At 37.9% G+C, this 25,606-nt stretch overlaps 1 protein-coding gene across 4 annotated transcripts in view; it reads right to left on the reverse strand.

The window, feature by feature from the left end:
* MACROD2 (mono-ADP ribosylhydrolase 2) overlaps positions 1 to 25,606 on the reverse strand; it is a 2,013,670-nt gene that overhangs the window by 89,997 nt on the left and 1,898,067 nt on the right. For all 4 annotated transcript variants that reach the window (XM_057529039.1, XM_057529040.1, XM_057529041.1 and 1 more), the window contains one exon: positions 3,873 to 3,950. In XM_057529039.1, coding sequence (XP_057385022.1) covers positions 3,873 to 3,950 — 78 coding nt within the window. The remainder of the gene's footprint in view (positions 1 to 3,872; positions 3,951 to 25,606) is intronic.

A 25,606-nucleotide genomic window follows, 5' to 3' on the forward strand; every position in this document is an offset into this window, starting at 1 on the left:
GGCTTGCGGAAGACAAGAGCAGCATTTAGTGAATTGCTAGTTTTGCTCCACTATTGAGGTAAACCCCTTCTGAGCCCTCTTGAGTTTTTAGGTTTTCCAGTCTGCCTGGGGGGAACAGGCACTCCTCTCAGCCCCGTGGAAGCTCCAGGTATCATTCCCTCAAGTCCTTTAGTGTTCTTGACCCAGCCTCTTACGCATGCGCAGGTCAATACTCAGCCAAAGACTTGAGGGATTCCCTCTGTAGGTCTCTAGAGCGTTCCCCGTGTGGAGCTCTCTCCTCTCCAGGACTCTGCCCTGGAAACACTAGATGCTTGGCCTTCCAGGACTCTCAGCTCTGTGTCCTCCACTCAGGGAGTCTGCTGGGTTGTGCACTGTGGCCTGGAAAGTCTCTCCAGACAGTCAGCAGGGACAACCACAGGCCTCACCTCACTTCCTGACTCTCAGGCATCACTGAGACTTACCAAATTTTAATGTGAATTGGTGCTTTTATTCTTCATGACAATGGAAAAACATTAGCATACTTTAATTTATCTCATCCCAGTAAATGCCATTATTATGGTATATTTTAGTTTATTAATTTTTTTACAGAGATTTTATTTTTATTTATTTATTTATTTTTTAAACTCTTTCGTTTATATTGTAGTATAGTTGATTAACAATGTTGTGTTAGTTTCAGGTGTACAGCAAAGTCGTTCAGTTATACATATACGTGTATCTAGTCTTTTTCAAATTCTTTTCCCATTTAGGTTGTTACATAATATTGAGCAGCGTTCCCTGTTTTAATTCTAAGCATCTCTTAACTCCCATAGTACATTATTATTACAGTCATCATTATTAATTTGTACCATCAATACTCATTTACATTTATCCAACAATTACTATTTACCTTGCTTTTAATTCTTTCCTTCATCTTTGATCTTCTTTCTGGGATCAATGTCCCACCTGAAGAACACCAGAATTTTTTGGTGGTGAAGTTTGCTTTGTTTGGTCTGAAATGTTCTTAATTAACCTTTATTCTTGAAACATACATTTTCTCTGGGTTAAGAATCCTTGGTCGGCAGCTATTCTGTTGTACTCTCTTCTTATTTCCACCCTATCTTTTGCAAAGTTAGATATCAGTCCAGGTGTTTGATAATTGCCTTTGGATGTTCTGTTTATCTTTGGCTTTCAGGAACTTTACTATATGGGCCTGGTTGTAGATTTATTTTGCTTGGAGTTCAAAGGACTTTTGGAACATGTGGCTTAATATCCCTTGTTACCAGAATTTCTTCAAGTATTGCCCAATTCTCTCTCCCCTTTCTGTCTGGGATTCCAATTACATGCGTAATAGACTTTGACATTTTATCCTCCATATCTTTTCCCTTTCTTTTTTTTTTTTTTTTTATAAATTTATTTATTTATCTATTTATTTTGGGCTGTGTTGGGTCTTCGTTGCTGTGCGCGGGCTTTTTTTCTCTAGTTGCAGCGAGCGGGAGCTACTCTTCCTTGTGGTGTGCAGGCTTCTCATTGCGGTGGCTTTCTCTTGCTGCGGAGCACGGGCTCTAGGCACGTTGGCTTCAGTAGTTGTGGCAGGCGGGCTCAGTAGTTGTGGCTCGCGGGCTCCAGAGCGCAGGCTCAGTAGTTGTGGCGCACGGGCCTAGCTGCTCCGCGGCATGTGGGATCTTCCCGGACCAGGGTTTGAATCCGTGTCCCCTGCGTTGGCAGGCGGACTCCCAACCACTGCACCACCAGGGAAGCCCCTCTTTTCCCTTTCTTTAGTTTGCTATTCTTTGCTTCTCTCCTATTTTTATTTTCGATATGTTCTTCTGACCTAACTTCTAGTTCACAAATTCTCTTTCATCTGTGTCTAATAAACCATAAACCCGCTCACTGAATTCTTCATTTCAGTGTGGCATCTTTTACTTCTAGACTTTTTCTTTTTTGCTTTTTTTCTGTTTTGAATTCTCAGTTCTCAGCTAAAATTTTCACTCTTGTTTTTATCCCCCTTATAGTCTTTGTGTTTTATACTTCGTAACACTACTATTTTCAGCCCAAGTGGGCTTGCCACCCTTGACTGTTTGTTTTTCATGTTACCTCCTTTCTTTTTTTTTTTTCTGGCTATTTTTTGTCTGTGTGAGCTGGACATTATATTTAACAAATTGTTTATGTAAATGGTTTGAAACTTAGAATACTTTTTTCCCCCCATCTAGTATGTAATTTACATTTGTTTTTCTCAGGTACCTAGAGGGACTGATAATCTAGGTTGATCTTAATTTAATTTGGGGATTGAGATGATTTGAAGCTGAGTAGCAGTCTTGCAAGAGGCTGATCTACTGCTGTTTCATTCTTCCTGCTAAGGTATACATCTTTGGGGTTTCAACCTGAAACACAGGGGTTTACCAGGGCCCTCTGCCCTTTTGAGCAGTGGGATGTAAGATGCCTTTTGCAGAATCAGCAAATGCCCTAAGGTAAAAACAGTTTCAAATTCTGTCTCTGTATGTCCATTTTCATACATATTCATTATATATATATATATATATATATATATATATATATATATATATATATAATTTTTTTTTTTTTGGTCCAGGTTGTCTAGTGGGAGTAATGGTCTAAATTATTTAGATTCTCATTGCTGAAAGTGAAAATGTCTCCTTCTTTTTCTTTCTCATTTAAAATAATATACTATAATTTTCAAAGGTAAAAGCAACCATTTAAGTAAGCTCTTTTGATACTAATTTTGAAACAATTATTTCAACATTTTCATACATTTAAATGAGTCTCTTATCACATAGTCGTTTCCAACTGTGCCTTTCTCAGTCTTGAATGTTTCCTTCCTTTCTGTATTTATTGTATCTGCACAGGCCTTTTGTTAGTTTCTTCAGAAAGGACACTTGGGTGGCATACTTTCTTAATCTTTCTATTCCTGAGAAAATATTACTCTTGACTTCATGCATGAATAATAACTTCACTAGATATAGACATGGTGTCCTTTAGAGCTCTGGAAATGTTACTCCATTTTTTGTTTTTGAGGATTTAGAGCTGTGGAAGAAGAAGGCTAAGGCTAATCTGATTTTGGTGATTTTGCTTGTAACCTGATTTTGAATTTCCTAGATGCTTTAAAAGCCCTCCTTTATTGTCGATCTTCAGAAATTCCATGAGGATTTGTAGGTTTCTGTTCTCATTTGAGTTTTCATTATCTTTGCCTATAAATATAACATGTACTCTTGTGTTTTGGGTAGAGGAACTGGTTTGCATTAGGAAAACTTTTTTTTCTGTTATTTTTCTAAAGACTGCTTCATTTCTATTTGTTCTATTATCTCTTTTTGGTATTCCAAGAAGATGTAGATTTAATCTCCTGTATACACTGTCTCCATGTTTCACATTTATTCTCATTGGTATCATATCTTCCTTCCAGTAGTTGCAAATCCAATGCCTACAGAGTTCAGTCAGGTAACAAAAATAAATGAAGCCAGCCAGGCACAAAATTAATGAGTAATGAGGATTGTGGAGAGCAAACATCCCTTCTAAATGTGGCAGCTACCAATCAGCTGGTATTTAGCTCTAGTAAAATACAGTTGACTCTTCAACAACATGGGTTTGAACTGTGCAGTTCACTTATAGGTAAATTTTTTTCAACAAATATGTACTACAGTACTACATAGTCTGTGGTTGGTTGAATCCGTGGATGCGGAGCCACAGATACGGAGGTCTGACTATAAAGTTGTTCACGGATTTTTGACTGTGTGGAGGGCTGGTGCCCCTAATTCCTGAGTTGTTCAAGATTCCAGATTCCATTTTTCCAGAAAAAGTAAAATCTGGGTTTTAGAACATGCAGTATTCCAAAGCAGAAAAAAAAAAAAAAACAACTGAAAAAGAATCTCACAACTTACCATTGGGATGATCTTGGCCACATGCAGAATGATCTGTTACTTCATTTTCTTTTGTAATATTGTCATCCTTTGCAGAATCTGACATCACAAACAAGCAAAATCCCTAGTCAGCATTTTTAACCAGGAAATACAGCAGCCTCCAGCACTAAAAGAATAGATCTATGTTTGGGGGAAAAATCTATTATTTTTAAAAAATGCCATTAAAATACTTAAATATCTTCATCAATAAATAAGCTTTTCTTAAAGTACTGCATAAGATGTCTGCACAAAGTTCACAAGGTAAAAACGGTAAAGATTCGGCTAGAACATCTTTTTCACAACAAGGAAGAAAATATAAGCAGGCTTTATGTATGCATCAGTGAAAATCTTAGCAGAACTGCACAAAAGGATATGAAAGGAAGGCAAAATAGAGAAGATTAAAGGAATATAATTTTAATGTTCTTAATGCTTCCATTACTGTCGTTGTGCATATATGGGAGCCTTGAGTCCTTGAAAAAGGCAGATGTAGAGCTTTGAAATCCAGTGGTAATTAAGTTCATCTTCCTCAGGAGCTATACCAGTAGAAAGATAGCAAAGGGGGAACACAAACCTTCTGTTTTGTGCAACTTCACCCTTTCTCTTGTGTAGCACATTTAAACGTGGGATCAGCATAAGTTCATCATTTTGTTTTTATCGTATGATGTATTTTACAGGAAATATGTGGCTAAAAGGGTTCCAGTGACTTATGGACTCTTGCAAAGCTACAAAGGGCCCCCTGTTGGATGTTGGAGACCTCTAGGGAGGCTCTTCAAAGTCCATTGGAAAGAGTACGTGAGTAGGTCAGCAAGAAGACAGAAAATAGATCTTTCATTCATTCCACAAATATTTACTAAGGGCCAACTCTACGCCAGGCACAGTTCTTGACACTGGGGAGTCAATAGTAAACAAAACAACAAATCTCTGCTCTCATAGCGGTTACAATCTAGTGGATATTTTTCATGCGGTTAAAAGGGTGATAATCCAAAGATATCTAAAAGTCATGAGCTAATCTTGTATGCATGTGGCCATGGAGAGAGCTGAGGGTGGTAGACCAGCACGTCTAATACAAATGGGTTCTCTACTGAGTTCATATTCCTCAGTTGTGTTTTAACTTCCTAACAGAGCTGAATCAGATGGAATCTGAAATAAATCATTCTTGCTTTGTTTCCCTTACCTATTTTTCTCTCTCCCTCCCCAAACTAGGAGATAGCTTTAAACAATATGTTTTAGAATATTATGAGAAAGTCTGTTTCTCCAACTTGCCACAAGCAACATTTGATGGACAGGTGAGAAACCTGGGTAGTTAACATAAGATTCAAATTTAATAACCAGTGAAGCAAGTATACACCCAAAGTGTATGGTTTTAATTGACTGCAAATAATTCCCCCAAGGCAAATGTTTAATTATCTGCACTGTTTCTTATTTCTTTCTGAGACTGACAATAAGTTTCAAAGTCCAATTTGGAAGCAAAACTTGAGCACAGACACATTTCCCAAACTGTTATCTCACTCAAGTCAAATTGTTTTAAATTAGCTCCCATTAAAATACGCCTTTTTAATTTTAAATCTAACATGTGGATTAAAAAATATCATTTGAATACTTTTTTTCCACATGAACACTGAAAATGAACAATGACTGAAAAAAGGTACTATATGAACCAGGCTAAATTTTAATTTTGAAAGTATTTTAGTTCTACTTGTTTATAGAAAATGGTACCATTTGATATGTAGCCTTGTACAACACTCATTTCTTTCAAGATTATCCAAGATTTTGTATGTAGCTAAAATTTATTCATTTATACTTAACAATAATTCATTATACTTTCTAACTTACATAAACATTATGTTTCATGTACCAAATATGACTTAAGAAATGTCTTTTGAAAAGTGATTTACACTGAGTTTACAAGTTTATGGTCCAATGAGTCATGTAAGATGGGTGAAAGTACTTAAAAAATTAATCGTTAGTCTATACCTGTTTGTCACCAACATCTGTGTCTTTGGTAAGTTAAATGACCCTTTAATTTCAATTTCCTTGAGGAGTTGCTGTAACATTGCTAAGGTACCTTCTGATCTTTTGTGCTCTAATATATACAATGTATTTCATTGAATCCAAGATACCATCAATTGTTATTTGCACTATTATTTTGTATAGAATTAAAAAAATGAGACCAAATGAACTATAACACACTATAAATTCTAAGAATGTGTCCTGGCTTTGGAAATAAAATATATAAAAGACTATGCATCCAAGAAATATGATGTTTCAGTATATTGTATGTGTACAGAAATATGCCTTTATGTGATGACAAGAATTTCCCATCAATATGACCCATCACCAAAGCCACAAGTTCACTTTGTCTTGTATGTGAGCCTCTTCTCCAGAAGTGTACATACCTATTGTATGTACAGCAATAAAGCAAGATAAAAAGTATAAGCTCATGATAGCATGCACAAATAACCAGATGGCTACAGAAGACTGTTTCCACTATAGTGTCTCTATTAAAAGGGCTATGTGAATTTCCAGTCTCATGAACTTTAGCAGGACTGGTTTTGATCCTGAATGTTTTAAACCATGGATCCCATTACATTACACTTAGTCGTGGGTTTGAAATGACTGGAGATTTTCTGCATGGGAGGGGATGAAAGCTGCACTATATATGTATATAAAGTCATTATTCATAATGAGAAAGAGGGAAAATATATCCAGTATGTATGGTCATTAAAAGAGGCTATTTTTTCTGTGTAAGTTCCATAAACTACCATGAAAACTATAGTTGTATATACTAAATTCTTGAATCACCTCGGATTCACATTTTATTTAATTCTAAAAATTATCATTTGGTAATGTTCAAAAAATGTAAAAATGTAAAAGTGTTATCACCTAATTCTGAGATTCTGTCAATGTTCTTTTAATAGCAGAGAATTTGAATTAAATTTATATGTAGATCCTGACTTTCAAAATCCTTAAGGTCAATGTCCTATTAGAGAACTTTTTCAAATGCAAATATTAAACCAAACAGCCAAGCCAAAGTTCTAAAGACAGAAATTCTAAACAGTAGGTCATTTTTAATGAGGTCAATTACACATGTCTACACAGGATAGTACATGTATAGATTTAAGCTGTGATGATAAATGATGATACTATTGAATTTTTAATAAACATATCCAGACTATAAATCAAAATAAATGCTCTCTCTTTTGAAAACGTTCCCTTAGAACAAAAGTTCTTAACCCTAGAGCACCACTAAATATACTCTAGGGGTCCACAAACCTTTTTGAAATGATATGCAAATGTGTGCATATATTCATATGTTCATTTTTCTGGGAGGAGATAGCTTCTGTCATATTCCTGTAGGGATCCGTGACCCCAACAAGGTTAAAAATAACTATAGAAATGTATACTCTAATGTCAGTGACACTGCCATTTTAAAAATAAATTTATTTATTTATTTTTGGCTGCATTGGGTCTTCGTTGCTGTGTGCGGGCTTTCTCTAGTTGCGGCACGCGTGCTTCTCATTGTGGTAGCGTCTCTTGTTGCGAAGCACGGGCTCTAGGTGCACGGGCTTTGGTAGTTGTGGCTTGCGGGCTCTAGAGCGCAGGCTCAGTAGTTGTGGCGCACAGGCTTAGCTGCTCTGCGGCATGTGGGATCTTCCCGGATCAAGGCTCGAACCTGGGTCCCCTGCATTGGCAGGCGGATTCTTAACCACTGCGCCACCAGGGAAGTCTGATTAACTATCTTTGAGGACATTTTCAAGCCAGGAGGTGAACAAAATCCATCTAGTAAGAGAGGTAGCCCCTGACTATTATTCAGAGTAGTGGCAAGAGGTCATTTTGGTGTAAAAGTTCTAATGGGTCTGAACAAAATAAATGCCATGTGTGAATGCCTACATGTAAAATATGCTTGCTCTGTAACGTGTCAGCATCCATATGTGAGCACCTTAGCTTGATGCAAAAGTTGCACAGAAATACAATCACCTGGATTGCCTTTGATTCTTATAAAATAGCTAAACCAAGCAAAACATTTATCCTGGTCTGTTCATTTAGCCGGTTTAATGTGTGAAGCAATTGGAATGAAGTAATTTTTCTTCCAGCTGAACAGTGTGATAATTCACAATAAACTAGAGTCTCTACAGCTGATTAGGGTCTCCTTGAAGCTTTGCAGTGATGCCTCCATACATGAAGGAAAAATATATCCTGCAATACATTCTCAGAGGATTCAGATGGCAAAGCTCAGAACTGTGCTTGGTCCCCGTGATGCTGGATACACAGGCTGAACTATGTTTACCTGAAAAGGAACTGGGTCCACAGGACAGGACATGGCCCTGAGCGGTGGGAGCTGAGCTATTGCTGGTCATTTGCCTCCACTATGCTCTCATTAACCCCCATTAAAAGACAGAGAATCATTCCCAGGGCTGTGGAATCTGGGTACTAAGTGTCTTTGAGACACGCCTGGGAGAATTACCATCATGTATACTAACTTTGTTTCTATAAGAGAACATATTCCAAATTCTGAACAGTACACCTGGGTAAACCAGCTTATTCCAACACTGGAGGTGGTATTCTTCTGCAGGTTGTTTTTGAAAATATAAGCAAATAAGAGAGTCAATCATGAGTGGATGGGCACTAGGTTGGAGGTGTGATTCTAGGTTTACAACTACAAGCTTCATAACTAGGAAAATCCATTCACTTTACATACGCGGCAGTTTCAGCATCTAGGACCTGAGGGTGTCAAGGCAGATAATCCCTTTTATACACTTTATAATGCTAATCTGCTGACTTGTTCAAATGATCTCTTCCTTCCAGACAACACGTCTCTGTAAACCTTTCCACTCTTCCCTCATTATCTGCCTACCTGTGTTGGACAGTTCTTGCACTGAGATTTTTACCGTCTATTTATAAAATAAAGGTTAATAGTGGGGGAAGTGTTGCTGTGTGACATCAGTGACACACTGGCCGCCTTTAATTCTGCAATTCGACGAAGATTCATCACAATGCAAAACAGAACAGTTGCGTATGAAGCCGGGCTGGACCATGATGGAAAAAGAAATGCTTAATTACCCCTTCCATCAAGTTAATTTTTCCCCTTTGGCGATGTAAACAAAGGCAAATCTTCTCTTGTTGGGTTGTCTGTGACCTGCTATCCGTGACCTCCATCCTCTGATGCCTTTCTGTTCTCGCCTCCCTCTCCCTTGTTAAGCCTTGCACTGCAGGCTCTCTTGAAATCATTAAAAAAAAAAAATCTGACCAGGCTACAGGCATGAAAAGTAGCTATGGTTCTAAATACAAACCGACTTGGAATTCTATTAAAATGTTCATCTATAAATTAGGGAGAAGACAAGTATTTTATTTACACTTTGGTTTAATTTGATCTGGTAACTACTACTGAGAGGACTGCCCCCTTAGGAGAAGGGAGGAGGGATTTGTTTGACGCTTACTTGGAGCAGGGTCAGAGCCGAACAGCTGGCCGCTACTTCTCAATTATTTTATTTCATTGAGAAGTTGAGGCAATAGGCACAATCTATCTCCAGATTCATAGCTGCTTCAAATTCTGGGCTCAGGCTGTTTTCAGCCAGGTGCTTGGAGAGAGTGGCTAAGATCCAGGGATTCCTACAGTCCTCAAGGACCCAGTCATAACTCACCCTGTCGGAACACAACTTCAGTCTCTCTTCCAAAGTGATGGAAAGGGACATGCTTGAAGACTAAGATAAGCACCTGGACCCTTGTGGGAGCTACTTATTTTACGTGAGTTTCAAAGACCTAGATGACTTCTCCTTAGCATCTCTTTGTTCCCCACATCCAGAAAGATCCAAAAACCCATTCAAATGAAAATGGATGTGTTTACTTTTTTCTGTTTTTTTTTTCCTTCAACTTTCCCACATGCTATTGAATATAATTCTATAATTTGGATGGCTGAAGAATGATTCATTACGTGGATCTACCTCAAGTTATTTTACTATTGCCTCCATTATTGGACATTCAAACTGAATCCAAACTTCAGCCATTCTAAACAACCCCTATGCTTTTGTTGTATTGGGTGTCCCAAGGCTGGATTCACTCCACTCTTCTTTCTCTTACTTCTTCTCAGCCCACACCCAACTCTAACATTTAGAGAGGATTGATCTCTTAGAGTAGCTGGAATAGAAACAACCCAGGTCAGCTAAGCCTTACAGCCAGGCATGCCCCCATCCCATATCTCATTGAACTACCCCTGAGATTGCAGCAAATGGTTCCAGGAGATGAACTGCTTTCTGAGACACTGACTGAGGGCATGCTTGACCCAGGTGGGCCAGAAGCACCCAGGAGCTAATGCCCAACTCCAGAAGCACCCAGGAGCTAATGCCCAACTCCAGACACCCGAAGGATGCAGGAGGTAAGACTCCAGTTTGCCCACCCCTCAGGGAGACGATTCTGTTCACTATGCAGCTCTCAGAGGAATGGAGCCCCAGTTTCCCCCAACAGTAAGCTGTTCATTAATGTACCCCCTATTGGCTGTCCTCCCAACTCTGTCCTACTTCCCCAAGCCTCACCTATGCTTCCTGGGACCACCTCCCAAATAAACCGTTTGTACCCACATCCTTGTCTCAGAATTTGCTTTTGGAGAACCCAAATTAAGACAGCCAAGACAGTCAATAGCCTGTTTTTTCATGACTTAGTAGCAAAAATGTGAATGCTCCCCCTATTCTCCCGACTTACAGCTCTCTTATGCCATGATGCCTTTCATTAGGGTATGCTGAGGCAAGTGTCTGCCACCTAACTAGGGAAAGTTGGGAAAAGAGGTTGCCGTGTTTTGTACCATTTAATCCTGAGCGCTGGACCATAGGTGACTGGTGAGGTGACTGATCAGTCACCTGTAGGGTGGCCAATAGACATTAAATTAAGGTGGCCTGTCATGAGACCTCCACCTACCAGGAGAGAACTCATATTAGACGATGATGAAAGGAAACCACCAGCTCCTTTGACTTGGAGTGTTTGGTGGTAAAATATACAGAGAAAGTTTCAAAGCATAGAGTAGCTTAAGGCAGAGATTCACTCAAGGAGAAGGGAGGAAACAGAAGCCATGGATGGGGTAGAAGAAGCATTAAGAGTTACTTGGCAACATTAGGAGAGCAGAAAGAGGAAAAGAAGGTAAAGTCTCGGATGCTCCCTGAGTGCATGACTGTTGAGTTTCTAGAAGAACTGGTGGAGGGGCTATTGCCTCTCGAATGACCCAGTTCTTGAGGCTCATGAAATGTTTTCCTCACTCTCTGACTTTCTGACCAACCAAGGTAAGAGTCTGACTCACATTATGGACATTGCAAGTTCATTTTCTAATTTTGATGTGTATATACTTTAAACATTTCAAAAGTGCTTTATTACCAATATTATTTTAAGAAGTATGGCACCCTTTTAGATTCATTTTTTAAAACTTTCACCTTTCTAGTCATTTCCAATGTATCGCATCCTCATGAACCTTGTATACAGATTGAAAGATACTGGACCAACACCTTATCTTTGATAAAGGAGGCAAGAATATACAGTGGAGAAAAGACAGCCTCTTCAGTGGGTGGTGCTGGGAAGGCTGGACAGCTACATGTAAAGGAATGAAATTAGAACACTCCCTAACACCATACACAAAAATAAACTCAAAATGGATTAAAGACCTAAATGTAAGGCCAGACACTATCAAACTCTTAAGAGGAAAACATAGGCAGAACACTCTATGACATAAATTACAGCAAGATCCTTTTTGACCCACCTCCTAGAGAAATGGAAATAAAAACAAAAATAAACAAATGGAAACTAATGAAACTTAAAAGCTTTTGCACAGCAAAGGAAACCATAAACAAGACCAAAAGACAACCCTCAAAATGGGAGAAAATATTTGCAAATGAAGCAACTGACAAAGGATTAATCTCCAAGGTTTACAAGCAGCTCATTCAGCTCAATATCAAAAAAAAAAACCAACCCAATCAAAAAATGGGCAGAAGACCTAAATAGACATTTCCCCAAAGAAGATATACAGATTGCCAACAAACACATGAAAGAATACTCAACATCATTAATCCTTAGAGGAACGCAGATCAAAACTACAATGAGATATCATCTCACACCGGTCAGAACGGCCATCATCAAAAAATCTACAAACAATAAATGCTGGAGCGGGTGTGGAGAAAAGGGAACCCTCTTGCACTGTTGGTGGGAATGTAAATTGATACAGCCACTATGGAGAACAGTATGGAGGTTCCTTAAAAAACTAAAAATAGAACTACCATACGACCCAGCAATCCCACTACTGGGCATATACCCTGAGAAAACCATAATTCAAAAAGAGTCATGTACCAAAATGTTCATTGCAGCTCTATTTACAATAGCCAGGACATGGAAGCAACCTAGGTGTCCATCAACAGATGAATAGATAAAGAAGATGTGGCACATATATACGATGGAATATTACTCACTCATAAAAAGAAACGAAATCGAGTTATTTGTAGTGAGGTGGATGGACCTAGAGTCTGTCCTACAGAGTGAAGTAAGTCAGAAAGAGAAAAACAAATACCGTATGCTTACACACATATATGGAATCTAAAAAAAAAAAAAAAGGTCATGAAGAACCTAGGGGCAAGACGGGAATAAAGACACAGACCTACTAGAGAATGGACTTGAGGATATGGGGAGGGGGAAGGGTAAGCTGGGACAAAGTGAGAGAATGGCATGGACATATATACACTACCAAATGTAAAATAGCTAGCTAGTGGGAAGCAGCCGCATAGCACAGGGGGATCAGCTCTGTGCTTTGTGACCACCTAGAGGGGTGGGATAGGGAGGGTGGGAGGGAGGGAGATGCAAGAGGGAAGAGATATGGGGACATATGTATATGTATAGCTGATTCACAAAGCAGAAACTAACACACCATTGTAAAGCAGTTATACTCCAATAAAGATGTTTAAAAAAAAAAAAAAAAAAAGAAAGAAAGATACTGGACCAAGAAACTTAGAGAAAGTTAAAGAGGGGAACAGCCTGGTCTTGCAGAACAAAACAAGTTCAGTAAATTTCATTTTTAAAACTGACCCTGGTGGGGGGAAAAATCAGGCAACATCTGGTATTACAGGAAATGGGGTGTATAGAGGCATTTGTATGATAAGGGCAATGTTTTGCCTCATAAACTGAGAAAAATGTGCTAAAACAAAATACTGTAAGATGTTGTTTTATGAGAACCTTGGGAAATATACTATAGATTAATGTAAAAATGGTATTTTCTATTTCCAGGAAGATTTTATCTTAATCTACTACTGTAATATTTTAGACTAGGTTTAAGTATGAGTTCTAGAAATCATTATAATAGATTTTCCTCATGCAATGACTGACTATATTAGTCTGCTAGGGCTGCCATAACAAAATACCATAGACTGAATGACTTCAACAACAGAAATTTATTTTCTCAAAAGCTCTGGAGGTGAGCAGTCCATGATTAAGGTATTGGCTGATTCGGTTTCTGGTGGGACCCTCCTCCTGGCTTGCAGAAAGAAGCCTTCTTGCTGTGTCCTCACATGGCCTTTTCTCAGTGTGTATGCAGAGAGACAGAGCTTGAGATGTTTCTCTCTTCCTTTTCTTAATAAGGCTGCTAATCCCATCATGAAGGGACCCACCCTCATGACCTAATATAACCCCAATTACCTCCCAAAGAGCCCATCTCCAAATACCATCACATAGCAGCATTAACATATGAAGTTTGTTTGTGTTTGAGGGGACACAAACATTCTGTCCTTAACACTGACATATGCCTTTCTGCTGTTTGGATGATTTATTTGACTTCTGAATGTGAGCTATTCAAGTTGGTACCCTTGTTGCCCATCAGAACAAAGTCTCAAAATGGACTTGGAAATGGAATCTTCCCTAATTGTAAGGTTCTCTTTCCCTATCCGGATTCTCTGGGGTTAATTGTCATTGATCCTTAAACCATATCAAGTAGTCAGTGTTTGGATAGGATGGACAAAGTAGTGATAAGGGAATCTGGGTGATATTCAAAACCCTTAACAATTGGCATTGGTGTCTCTGATCAGGATGGACATGCCCACAGCCCTGGGGCAAGGTCATGGAGACCCCTGGTGTGCCAGGGATAGCAGTGGTGGTGGGAGTTACTTGCAAGGAAGGGAGTTAAGTCACTGTTTGCCAAACACCATGTAAGTATTTCAGTATTTTAAACATTCCTGCAGTGGTACTAGGGTGAGTAGCAGAATATCAGTTCTGTGTGTAGTAGAGAACTATACTAATAAGTTTCTAAAAAAGAGTATACAATACTTCATCAATATTTTACTATTGACTATATGTTGAAATTATATTTTGGATGTACTGGTTAAATATATTATTAAAACTGTTTTCACCCTCCTCTTCCTTAATGTGGCTATTAGAAAATTTAAAGTTACATATGTGGCTCTCATTTATTTCTATCAGACAGTGCTGTTCTAGAGAATTTTGCATTAGCCTGACTTATACAAATAATTAAAGACATGTTTATTTGAAGGCCAGAGTTGTGAAGGTGGGAAACTGCAGCTTGCCAAAGGATGGTCCATCAGAAACTAGAAAATCTAATTTGGCATATAGAGAAGCATCTACAAATGCTAATAGGCATGGCTGGGATAAAGAAGAGTCTAATTAGGTATAATCAGAGAGGATGCTCTGAGAAGGAATTAGAGGAAGAAAGAGAACGATAAATTTGTAACAACTACTGCACTAAAAAACTACTTATACCCAAACAATATCCAATGTTTGAAAATTTCTGCTTTATGTTGATTTGACCCAAATTTCTTAGCTTGGCATTCAGAGTTCTTTATAATCAGGGCTCTACCTTAGTAACAAATGAATAAGTAGATGAATGGATCCATCATTGAGGTCAAGTGAGTCTGTTCATCGAACCGAAAATAGGTTTTTTGATGTCCTACTTCCAACCTTTCATGGTTGCTCCTCTGCCCAACTAGAATAGCTTCTTTCCATCTACGACATCTGTGCACCTTTCAGATCCCAGCTCAAATCTCCTATTCTCTACCCACACTTCACAGATAACCCCATGCCAGAGATGCTCCTTGCCCCCAAGCTCCTTTGACATGTTCCTGTGAAATCTTTCCTTTGTACTTGTCACTCTGTCTGGTTTGTTAGCTGTGTCACATCCTAGTTAAGTGGCCTCTGACCATGTGCCTCACTGCTCTGTGCTTCACTTTCCTTGTCTGTAAACTGGGGTGATAACTGCATTTATCTCATAGATGAGAGTGGAATGAATGAAAACACGTAAAATTTTTAGAACAGAATCTAATGTATAATAAGGATTAAATAAATATTAGCTACAATTAGCATTGTTGTTGCTGATTTTAGCTATGTAACACATGCCTGGATATCTCATTTTTCCATCTCAATTGTAAATTCCTTGAAGGTCAACAGCAATATTTTCTTCTTCCTCTTGCAGAAGGTCTTACAAAGAGTTAAAATCCAGTCAATATTTGTTGATGGCCATAACACCATTTTAATTGGTGCTTTTAGATTTTTAAATCTAAATACGTTTTAATTGGTACTTTCTGAAGGCCAGACTTTGTACGAATCACCAGAAGGTAAAATGATGGACAACACATATGCTATCCTTCCCCCAATGAAAATTAAGTTATAATGGAGGGATGGGCAAAAGGTGAGTATGCAAAAGAGAGGTTTACATGGTTACAGATAGTTGTAAGTGTTACGGAGAAATGAACAGGGGGCTGGGATGGACGTTTAGTGGAGGAGAGGCCCTACCTAGAAAGATGGCCAGAAAAGGCTATGATGAGATGGAGGCATAGTGAGGGGAAAGAGGGTTCTGTGAGATAAGAATGGAGGGTCAGGTACAGTCTGCGATGGTATGTCTTACATGTTGTAGTTACACGTTTGCATTTTACTTTGAGGGAAACATGGAAGTATTACAGGAATTCAAGAAGCAGTGGGCTGAATATGCTCATTTTGCTTTGCTTGGGAATGTCAGTCGGCCTTAGGACCTTTTACTTGACTTACAGAATGAGATCATATTCAAGTATGATATATTAATATGACCATGAACTTTGACCTATATAAGGTTAGCCGATTCATATAGGGTCCAAATATATACCCTTGACCTTGGACTCATTAAAACCAGCTATCTATATAACACATAAGTGTGTGAAATTCTAGACCAAATATAATAAGATATCTGCCACTAGGAAAACCTATAAGCAGATTTGTGAATCAGAGCTCTGCTTGAGCCCCTAATGTGACACATTCCCATTTATTAGCTTATGTAGAGACCCTGTTGTTCATGTCATTTTTGAGGGAAACACTTCAAATATGAATCTGAAATAAGGAAGGATATGAAGAATTAAAACATTATAAAATTATAGAGTCTGCTATAAAACACAGCAGGCAAAAATCTAAACATATTATCATTTAGTTCTAGGCATTATTGATTTTAAAAAACAGCAGTCAACTTGAAACATAGACTTGTCCTTCAAAAGAGAAATGTGAAAAGATCAAGTATTTACCACTCATTTTCATGGCATTAGTTGACATCCCATAAAGACTTAATAGTGTGTGTTTCTTAATACAGAGCAGACTCATGGCATAAGGGGGGAAAAAAACACAGAAATGGGTGATTTTTGTTTTTTCAAAAAGTCTCAAGCTCAAGTCTGTTCTTTAGCCCTCAATACTTGTGTAGTCCAAGGCGGGTTATCCAACCTGAATCTTGGTTGCTTCATTTGTAAAAACAGGGAAAAAATAGTGATAATAACAATGCCACCCCTCTTTGGAAAATACAGGGTAGCTATTCAACAAATCTGTTTCCTTTATCCTAGTCACACAAGAAGGAGTAACTTGCAGGACTGAGAGGACCTCTCTTGCAGTCAGGTGGTACCATGCAACTGAGTTCTGGCTAATGGAAAGTGGGCAGAAGTGGTGTGTGTCACTTTTAGTCCTGGTTGTAAAAACCTCCCATGCAACCCTTTCTCGCTCTTCTTCCTATCTGCTGTCAAGACTCAAGGCAGCCTTAGGGACCACAAGCTGAAATTCACATGCCTCCATCACCTTGAGTCCCTGAAAGACTGTAGGGAACATGACCTCTCACTGTGGATTTTATATAAATGAGAAAATAAATTTCTCTTGGGTCAATTTGACATTTTTGTTACAGCAGCTAGCATTCCCTAATTCATATTCCATCTCAAAGAGTCACTGAAAGAATTAAGTGAGATGGTACTTGGGTACTATAAAGCCTGTTTGATTGTCATTATTATTAAAACCCAACCAATTAGGATCAGTGCACAAAGCTCTTTGGACACAATTTCTTCATTACCACTGAAAGGATTTTCAAAGGAAGAAATGAGCAAAGATGACATAACATGACAGCAAAGATACTTTTAGATATTTATGTTTTTAATCCCACCTCCATTTTTTTTCCTCCTGAAAAACTAGCAAAATACTTGTGACAACAGCACTCAAACCTAGTTTCCCAGGAGGTGATAGTCCATGCTCAGGAGGAAGATATTTTTCTCTTTTATTTTTTTTCCTTCCAGAAATCATATTATGTGATCTGATAAGAAGAAAGAATCTTTGCAGTCAGAATGGTACTTAAAAATTCAGGGCAATTCACCCCAATGTTCACTGCAGCATTATTTACAATAGCCAGGATGTGGAAGCAACCTAAGTGTCCCTCAACAGAGGAATGGATAAAGAAGATGTGGTATGTATATACAATGGAATACTACTCAGCCATAAAAAAGAACAAAATAATGCCATTTGCAGCAACATGGATGGACCTAGAGATTGTCATACTGAATGAAGTAAGTCAGACAGAAAAAGACAAATACCATATGACATCACTTACATTTGGAATCTAAAAAAAGGGTATAAATGAACTTATCTACCAAACAGAAATAGAATTACAGATGTAGAAAACAAACTTATGGTTACCAGGGTGTAAGGGGGGAGGGATAAACTGGAAGATTGGGATTGACATAAACACACTACTATATAAAAAGTAGATAACTAATAAAGCCATACTGTATAGCACAGGGAACTCTACTCAATACTCTGTAATGGCCTATGTGGGAAAAGGATCTAAAAAAGAATGGATATATGTATATGTATAACAGATTCACTTTGCTGTACACCTGAAACTAACACAATATTGTACATCAACTGTACTTCAATAAAAAAATTTCAGGGCATATGGTCACCATATGAACCATAGTGAGTTCCTGGTTTCTTTATACTTGATGAAAGAGGCAGACTGTTGGGTAGGAAGCATGGTTCAGAGAGGAGAACAGTTAAGTAGGAGGAGGAGGAGAAAGGATGAGTGGAGATGGAAGAATTGCTGCTCGTAAACTCAGGAGACACTCTTTCTGGGAGTGAAATGGGAGCCGAGTCTGATGTGCTCTGTTAGCTCAACCTAGGGGGAAACACGGGGGAAGAGTTTGGGACGGGCTTTGACCTTGCACAAAGAATGTTGTCAGGAAGAGGAGGGTGTATGTGTGGAAGGGTAACCTGAGCTCCTCCTGCTGATCCTGGCAAACATCAGTGTTAGGTAATAAACACGCAGCTGCAGATCCAAGTTCTCTGGATGAGTCTACACCAGGATTTCCAGTTGGAAGGAAGCTCCGACAAGCAGAAAGCAGAAAACTGTACGATGAGAAAAGATGGTTGCTTATTTTCCTAAAACTGAAAAGAAAGATTCAGAGAAGTTCACTGCCTGGTGCTTGGAGTGGTCTCAAGGTCTTAACTGTCAACAGAAATGTTTGTCGCATTACATGGTTAGGATAGAGTTATTGAGTGAATATTTAGTAATGACTCTGCTTCAGAACGTGGTTGGCACAGACAGCATTTATGGATGGTTTAGGTAAACTGTAACAGTTTAATGGCTTTTGAAAGACTTAGATCTTTATGAGTCTCCCAGTATCACAAAAAACATCATAAATCAAAGATCAAGCTGGGAGAAATCTTGTCTTGCAGATTCATGTTGGGTCTAAAACAGTGTCTGGGTGTGCGTGTGTGTGTTGTTTTGTGTATGCACACATGTATATGTGAGGGTTACTGTCCTTTTGGCCTGAGAAAGAAGGCTAATTTCTAAATGAAATAGAAAACTTTCCATTAAATGCTATCAATGTTTGTTAGGAAACCTTTGTCTTTGTACTTGATTAAAAAATGTTTGTCTTTGCCACTAGCTAGCCAATTTTTCTTTTCTTTTTGTTAAGGAATGCAGCAGTTCTGAAACATTCTCTGTCTCTCTTAATAAATATACCCTCCTGGGAACAGTGGTGGGAAGAATAGATGACAACAAACATCATTAGGAATGAGGCAGGATACACTTTTTTGCTCATGGAAATCTAGCGTCAAAAACTGAGAGGCTACATCATTTTCTGAAACTTGTTGAGGGAGAATATTCCCTCAACAACACTGTGCCACAATGGATTTAAGAAACTCAGTCTCCATTTTTTAAAAGTTATTTTACTATTGCTTATTTTTATTATAACAGTGATTATGATTTATCGAAAACAAAACTTTAAACTGTATTTTAAAATTCTTCTGGATAGGATGTGAGATTGTTTCCCAAACTATAATTTGTTGGATTAAAAATGTTTTATATATGAAAAAAATGACAAACAAAACAATTTTTTAAATAAGATTTGGTCAATTAAAATCGGAAATGCCACATGCTTCAATCTCCCCTGAGCTTCTCAATGCATGTCAGCATGTTGAAGGCTCTGAAAAGTCCTGCAATGTGGAAACCACCTGTCTAAACTTGTAGTTTCTGAAATGTTTTGGCTGCTGAATTCTTTTGTCATTCATTTACACTTATTAACATCCTAATGGATGCTATACAACTTTAAACATGGGAATATCTGAGCAAGAGCCCCTCCATGTCATGAATCTGAAGTGAATTCTTTTACATTGCCTTTCTCCAGTGTCTCTGCCCAGTCAAAATATGACCATATGCCATCCTACATGAACCACTGTCATGGTCTCTGTTTTTCAGAGAAGTCAGATCTTAAGCAGTGACAAAAGTACATATCTTCAAAATTAATACTGGAAATCCTTTAAAATGCCTTTAGAGTAGAGTATTCAGCTTTCAACTCAAATATTAATGTATATTTGATTTCAATGCACATTAAAGTCTGAGAATCACTGGGTTAATCTGAAAGCCATTTCATGGGAAATTAGGCTGGTTTAATCAAAATTACAACCACCTCACACCAGTCAGAATGGCCATCATTAGAAAGTCTACAAACAACAAATGCTGGAGAGGGTGTGGAGAAAACAGAACCCTCTTACACTGTTGGTGGGAATGTAAGCTGGTGCAGCCACTATGGAAAACAGTACGGAAGTTCCTCAAAAAACTAAAAAACTAAAACTAAAAACTAAAATCCAGCAATCCCACTCCTGGACATATATCCAGACAAAACTGTAATTTAAAAAGATACATGCACCCCTATGTCCATAGCAGCACTATTCACAATAACTAAGACATGGAAACAACCTAAATGTCCATCAACAGATGAATAGATAAAGAAGATGTGGTGTATATATATATATATATATATATATATATATATACACACACACACACACACACAATGGAATACTACTCAGCCATAATAATGAAATAATGCCATTTATAGCAACATGGATAGACCTAGAGATTATCATATTAAGTGAAGTAAGTCAGACAGAGAGACAAATACCATATGATATCATCTAATACATGGAATCTAAAATATGACACAAATGAACTTATCTACAAAACAGAAACAGACTCACAGACACAGAGAACAGACTTGCGGTTGCCAAGGGCGAGGGGGCTTGGGGGAGGGATGGACTGGGAGTTTGGGGTTAGCAGATGCAAACTAGTATACAGAGAACGGATAAACAACAACGTCCTACTGTATAGCACAGGGAACTATATTCAATATCCTGTGATAAACCATAATAGAAAAGAATATAAAAAGGAATGTATGTATATGTATAACTGAATCACTTTGCTGTACAGCAGAAATTAACACAACATTGTAAATCAACTCTACTTAAATAAAAAATAAAAATCAAAGAAAATTGGACTGCTCTTAGCAGATGCTCTGGATTTATCCAGATTGGCTAGGAATACGCCTTTTATGGGACTATCTTAAAGAGTTATTCCAAATATTATTTTTTATACTAATTAACAAGAAAGTGACAAGATAGAAAAAAATTATACTCTAAGAATAGTACATTTTTAGGAGTCAAAGTTCAACAAACATTCTTGAATATGTGTGAGTGATATTATGATTTTGATTTGTAGGCTGAAAAGACTTCGTTCATGTTTGGTGGGGTGAGTACACATCTTGGTTTCCCTGGTTCCAGTGTGATTGCTTGCCCTGGTATAATTATTATTATTATTTTAAATTTTTTTTTATTTTTAATTAATTAATTTATTTTTATATTTATTTTTGGCTGTGTTGGGTCTTCTTTCTGTGCGAGGGCTTCCTCTAGTAGCGGCAAGCGGGGGCCACTCTTCATCGCGATGCGCGGGCCTCTCACTATCACGGCCTCTCTTGTTGCGGAGCACAGGCTCCAGACGCGCAGGCTCAGTAGTTGTGGCGCACGGGCTTAGTTGCTCTACGGCATGTGGGATCTTCCCGGACCAGGGCTTGAACCCGTGTCCCCTGCCTTGGCAAGCAGACTCTCAACCACTGCGCCACCATGCCCTGGTATAATTATTAATAGCACCCTCATCACTCTCAAAAGTGTGCTTGCTTTAAAGATGTATGATTACTCTTATTAGGCCACGCTGACAAAAGCATCCTAAAATGTGGATATATGGACCTTCCATTCTAGGTCTTTTCTATAAGAGAATAAAATGCAAAGCAGGTAGAAGGAGCTATAGAAGGAACAAAAGGAATGTCTATGTGTGGTATTCAAGCCAGGCTACCCAGCTATCAAATCCTTGGTGAATGGGGGCCAGACAGAGAGTTCTGAAGTGCTCCTGCTTGTCTGTATAGTTTACTCCAGTTGTTTTCACTATTCAACTGGTCTCTGCCAGTATGATGTACCAGAGCGTGTTCACCTTGATGGGCAGCCACTGGGCCACATCTGTTGCTAAATATTTTGAATATCAACTGTGATCGAGCTTCTTTAACTTTATACATGTCAATAGATTTGGTGATGATTCAATGAGACATAGGAGTCCTGTTTGGAGTAGTTAAAATTCTAAAGCCAACACATATATTTAACAACAATAATTGTAAAAAAATAATGTTGTCAGCACCTGCTGAAAATTTACTATGTTTGAGCAGCTGTTACAAGCATTTTCACTTTTCACGACCCTGTGATATAAATATTATTATTATCCCCACTTTACAAAGGAGAAAACTGAGGCACAACCTAAAAAAGTTGGCCACACAGTGGTGATGTGAAACCAGAATAAACTGAGGCTCATAAAGGGTACATGACTTGCCCCAAAGAACTTAAAAACTAGGCCGGTGAATCTGAAAATAGATTACAGGACTCTTTGTCTTAATTCAGACCCATTAGGACCAACAGTTAGATCCTACTGTGTGTTGGACAAGGGTTACTATCCCACTCAGTTGATTTCCATAACCTAGTCTGGGATGATTTTCTTTCCAAGCCTCACTCACCAGATCTTTAGAAATATGCCCAAGAGATCATATAACTGAATTGACTGCTGCAAATATGTAATTACAGTAACAATTTGTAAGGAAAAAAATATATATGTGAAAATGTGATCAGACAGCAACTGCTATTGCCTTCCAATTGCTATATATATGTTACTCTATGTATATTAAAATATATGTATATTTTAAACTATACTAAATGGGAGGTAAATATAATTTTAATACTAAAAAGTAGATAAATGATTTTTATCTACTTCCACCTATTTAATCCGATTTTAAACATATTTAATCAAAGCATTTGAAAAGCTTATCCAAAAAGCCTTACCATAAATTAAGCATAAATAACTAGCCTCAGCCACTGGAAATAATCTATATACATTCATCATTTAGAAGAAGTTAATTTTGTTCTCTTATAGCGTAAGAATATCCAAATCTGAAAGTGAACAAATAGGGTAGTCTCTGGCTCAAATTTACATTTGTGTTTTTACAGCATAACATTTTGGGGAAAATTCACTTCTGAAATAGGAGAATTCTGAAAGGGAATTTCATCTAATATGAGCCTTAAAAATAGTAATACGTATTTTGGGACAGTGGCCACGACATTAGGAGAATTATAAGTGGCACATTTTTTATGATGGGTTCTATATCCAATACTGAGGACTAACTATGCACAAGTCACTGTGTTGGTCTTGAAACATGAAAATGAATGCGATTTGGTATCTGATTTCAAGACATTTACATTCTAGTCAGTTGGATATGTCATGTATATAATATTGATACAAGGCACATGATAATTTTTAAACACATTTATAAGGAGCAGTAGAAAAGACAGTTCACTATTGTATGGGATGAAATGTAATAAGGAGGGGAGAAATCAAGAAAGATGAAAATGTGCATCCCCCCACCAACCACCCCACATTATCTAGTATAATTCCTGTCCTTGAAATGTTGGCTCAGTTAATTTGATGGAAGGAGGGGAGGGAGAAAGGGAGGGAGGGGAGGAGGAAGAGAGGAAGGGAAAAATGACGTAAAAGACTGATGTAAAGGTAAGATATTGGAAGTGAATCTTGAATAAACAGATGTGGCAGAATGATGGCCAAACACTGTAGGCCAGTGGTGTTTGGGAGATGACAAACACGTGAGTTGGGCTACAGAGTAGGGTACATGTGGGGTATGAGGAAGTATGGAAGCAGACCATACAGAAAGGGGTTTGGGCTTTATACCTGGTGGGTTATATAGTTGGAAGTTTCTGTGTAGTCATTTCTTTGTAAGACTCTCACTATGGGTTAGAGTCAAGGCTATAATATGGACCAAGTAGGCCGGTCTCTTCTGTTGCCTCAGTCTTACTGCTCTGCTGGCTTCTCTTGGGTCTCAGCTTTCCCATGCTGCCCTCTCACTGCATCCTAGCCCCCTCAGGCAAGGAATATCCCTTGCTCCAGAAGCATGATTTGGTGGGATGGAAAGAGCATGGTTGGAGCAGTATAATGGGAAGAGCATGATGGGAAGCAGTACGGTAGGATGGAAAAAGCATGGTTCAGGCAGACTTGGTTTCCAAATTCTGATTCTACCTTTTGGATAACTGGACAAGTTTCTCAAGCTTTCTGAGCCTCAATTACCTGCAAAACTGGGATAATAATACTGACCTTTTAAAAGTAATGAGCTATTACTTTATACCCATTGAACTGGCAAAAATTAGAAATAACAAAAATAATGATTGCTGATGGAAATACGAATTGTTATAGTCTTTTGGGAAAGCAGTTTGGCAGTATCTGTTAAAAACACATACTTCTCAAAGCAGAACTCACACTTTTGGAATCTTTCCATGCAAATAAAAGCACTGCTTGTAAAGATATATGGGAAAAGACATCTATTGCAGCATTGTTTGTATGGCAATAAAGTGGGAAGAAAGTGCTTGCTCATCATAGGATAATGGTTGAATAAATTATAGTGCATCCAAGCTATGGCATATCATTTGAGCTTTAAAATGGATAAATTAGATCTACACAAATGACTTGGAGGGATTTCCACAAAGTTTTGCTGTCTGTTAACAACAAGTGCATAGAATATGATACTGTTTTTATAAAATAAACACATACATTTAACAATGGCTAAAAATTTTGTGCCTCTTACTGTGTATCAGACACTCCTTGACATGTTTAAGGGGATTGACTTGTTTTAATGTTCAGTATCCTGTGATGGAGGTGTTATTATCATCCCCATTTCATGTATGAGGAAACTGAGGTGCACAGAGACCAAGTAATTTGCCCAAGGTCACACAGGTCAGAGGAGAGCTGGAATCTGGACCCCGGAAGTTGAGATCAGAGACCAGATTCTTAATCAGTGTGTTTTACTCTCTGAATAACTGGAAGGTGGGAAGTAAACAAACAAGATAAAAGGGAAATTACATTAAAGTCATGCATCATATGATGAGTTTATATACAATTTTATGTGGGTGTGTATATTCAGAAAGTGATGCATGAAGGAATGGTCCCCAAAATGCGGATGGTAGTTATCTCAGGGAGCTGTGATTGCACATCTGTTTTTATTCTATTCCTTATATGCCCTTTAATTATTTGAATTTCCTACAATGAACATATATTATTTAAAGAATCAAAAAAGGGAATAAACTCTATTCATTGTAGAAAAAAAAGAGATTTGTATGCATTTTTAAATTTATTTGGGTTTTCTTACAGGAATTATCATGAACATCTACAAAGTTAAAAGCATGTTCCTGGCCAGTATAGAATTTAAAACTGAAACCAAAGAAACGACTCAAAATGGAAATTGGGTAAGTAAATTATGGTCTTTTGCTTATTGGAATATATAATTAAATAATATTAGACTATCAAAAGACATGGAAAATATTTTGCAATCTATTGCTATATTTAAAAGACAATTTCAAACTAGTATACATTGCAGAATACCCTAAAAAAACTTCACATATATATGTGGTAGTTTAGAAAAAGTCTGGAAGTTTATATACCAGCATACTACATATGTTTATTTCTGGGGATTGAGATTATGAGTGATATTTTTCATTTCTTCTTTTGCTTATTTTTTCATTTAATAAACACACATTACTTTTAA

This window comes from Balaenoptera acutorostrata, chromosome 15 (assembly GCF_949987535.1).
Source record: "Balaenoptera acutorostrata chromosome 15, mBalAcu1.1, whole genome shotgun sequence".
NCBI classification, from domain to species: Eukaryota; Metazoa; Chordata; class Mammalia; order Artiodactyla; family Balaenopteridae; genus Balaenoptera; species Balaenoptera acutorostrata.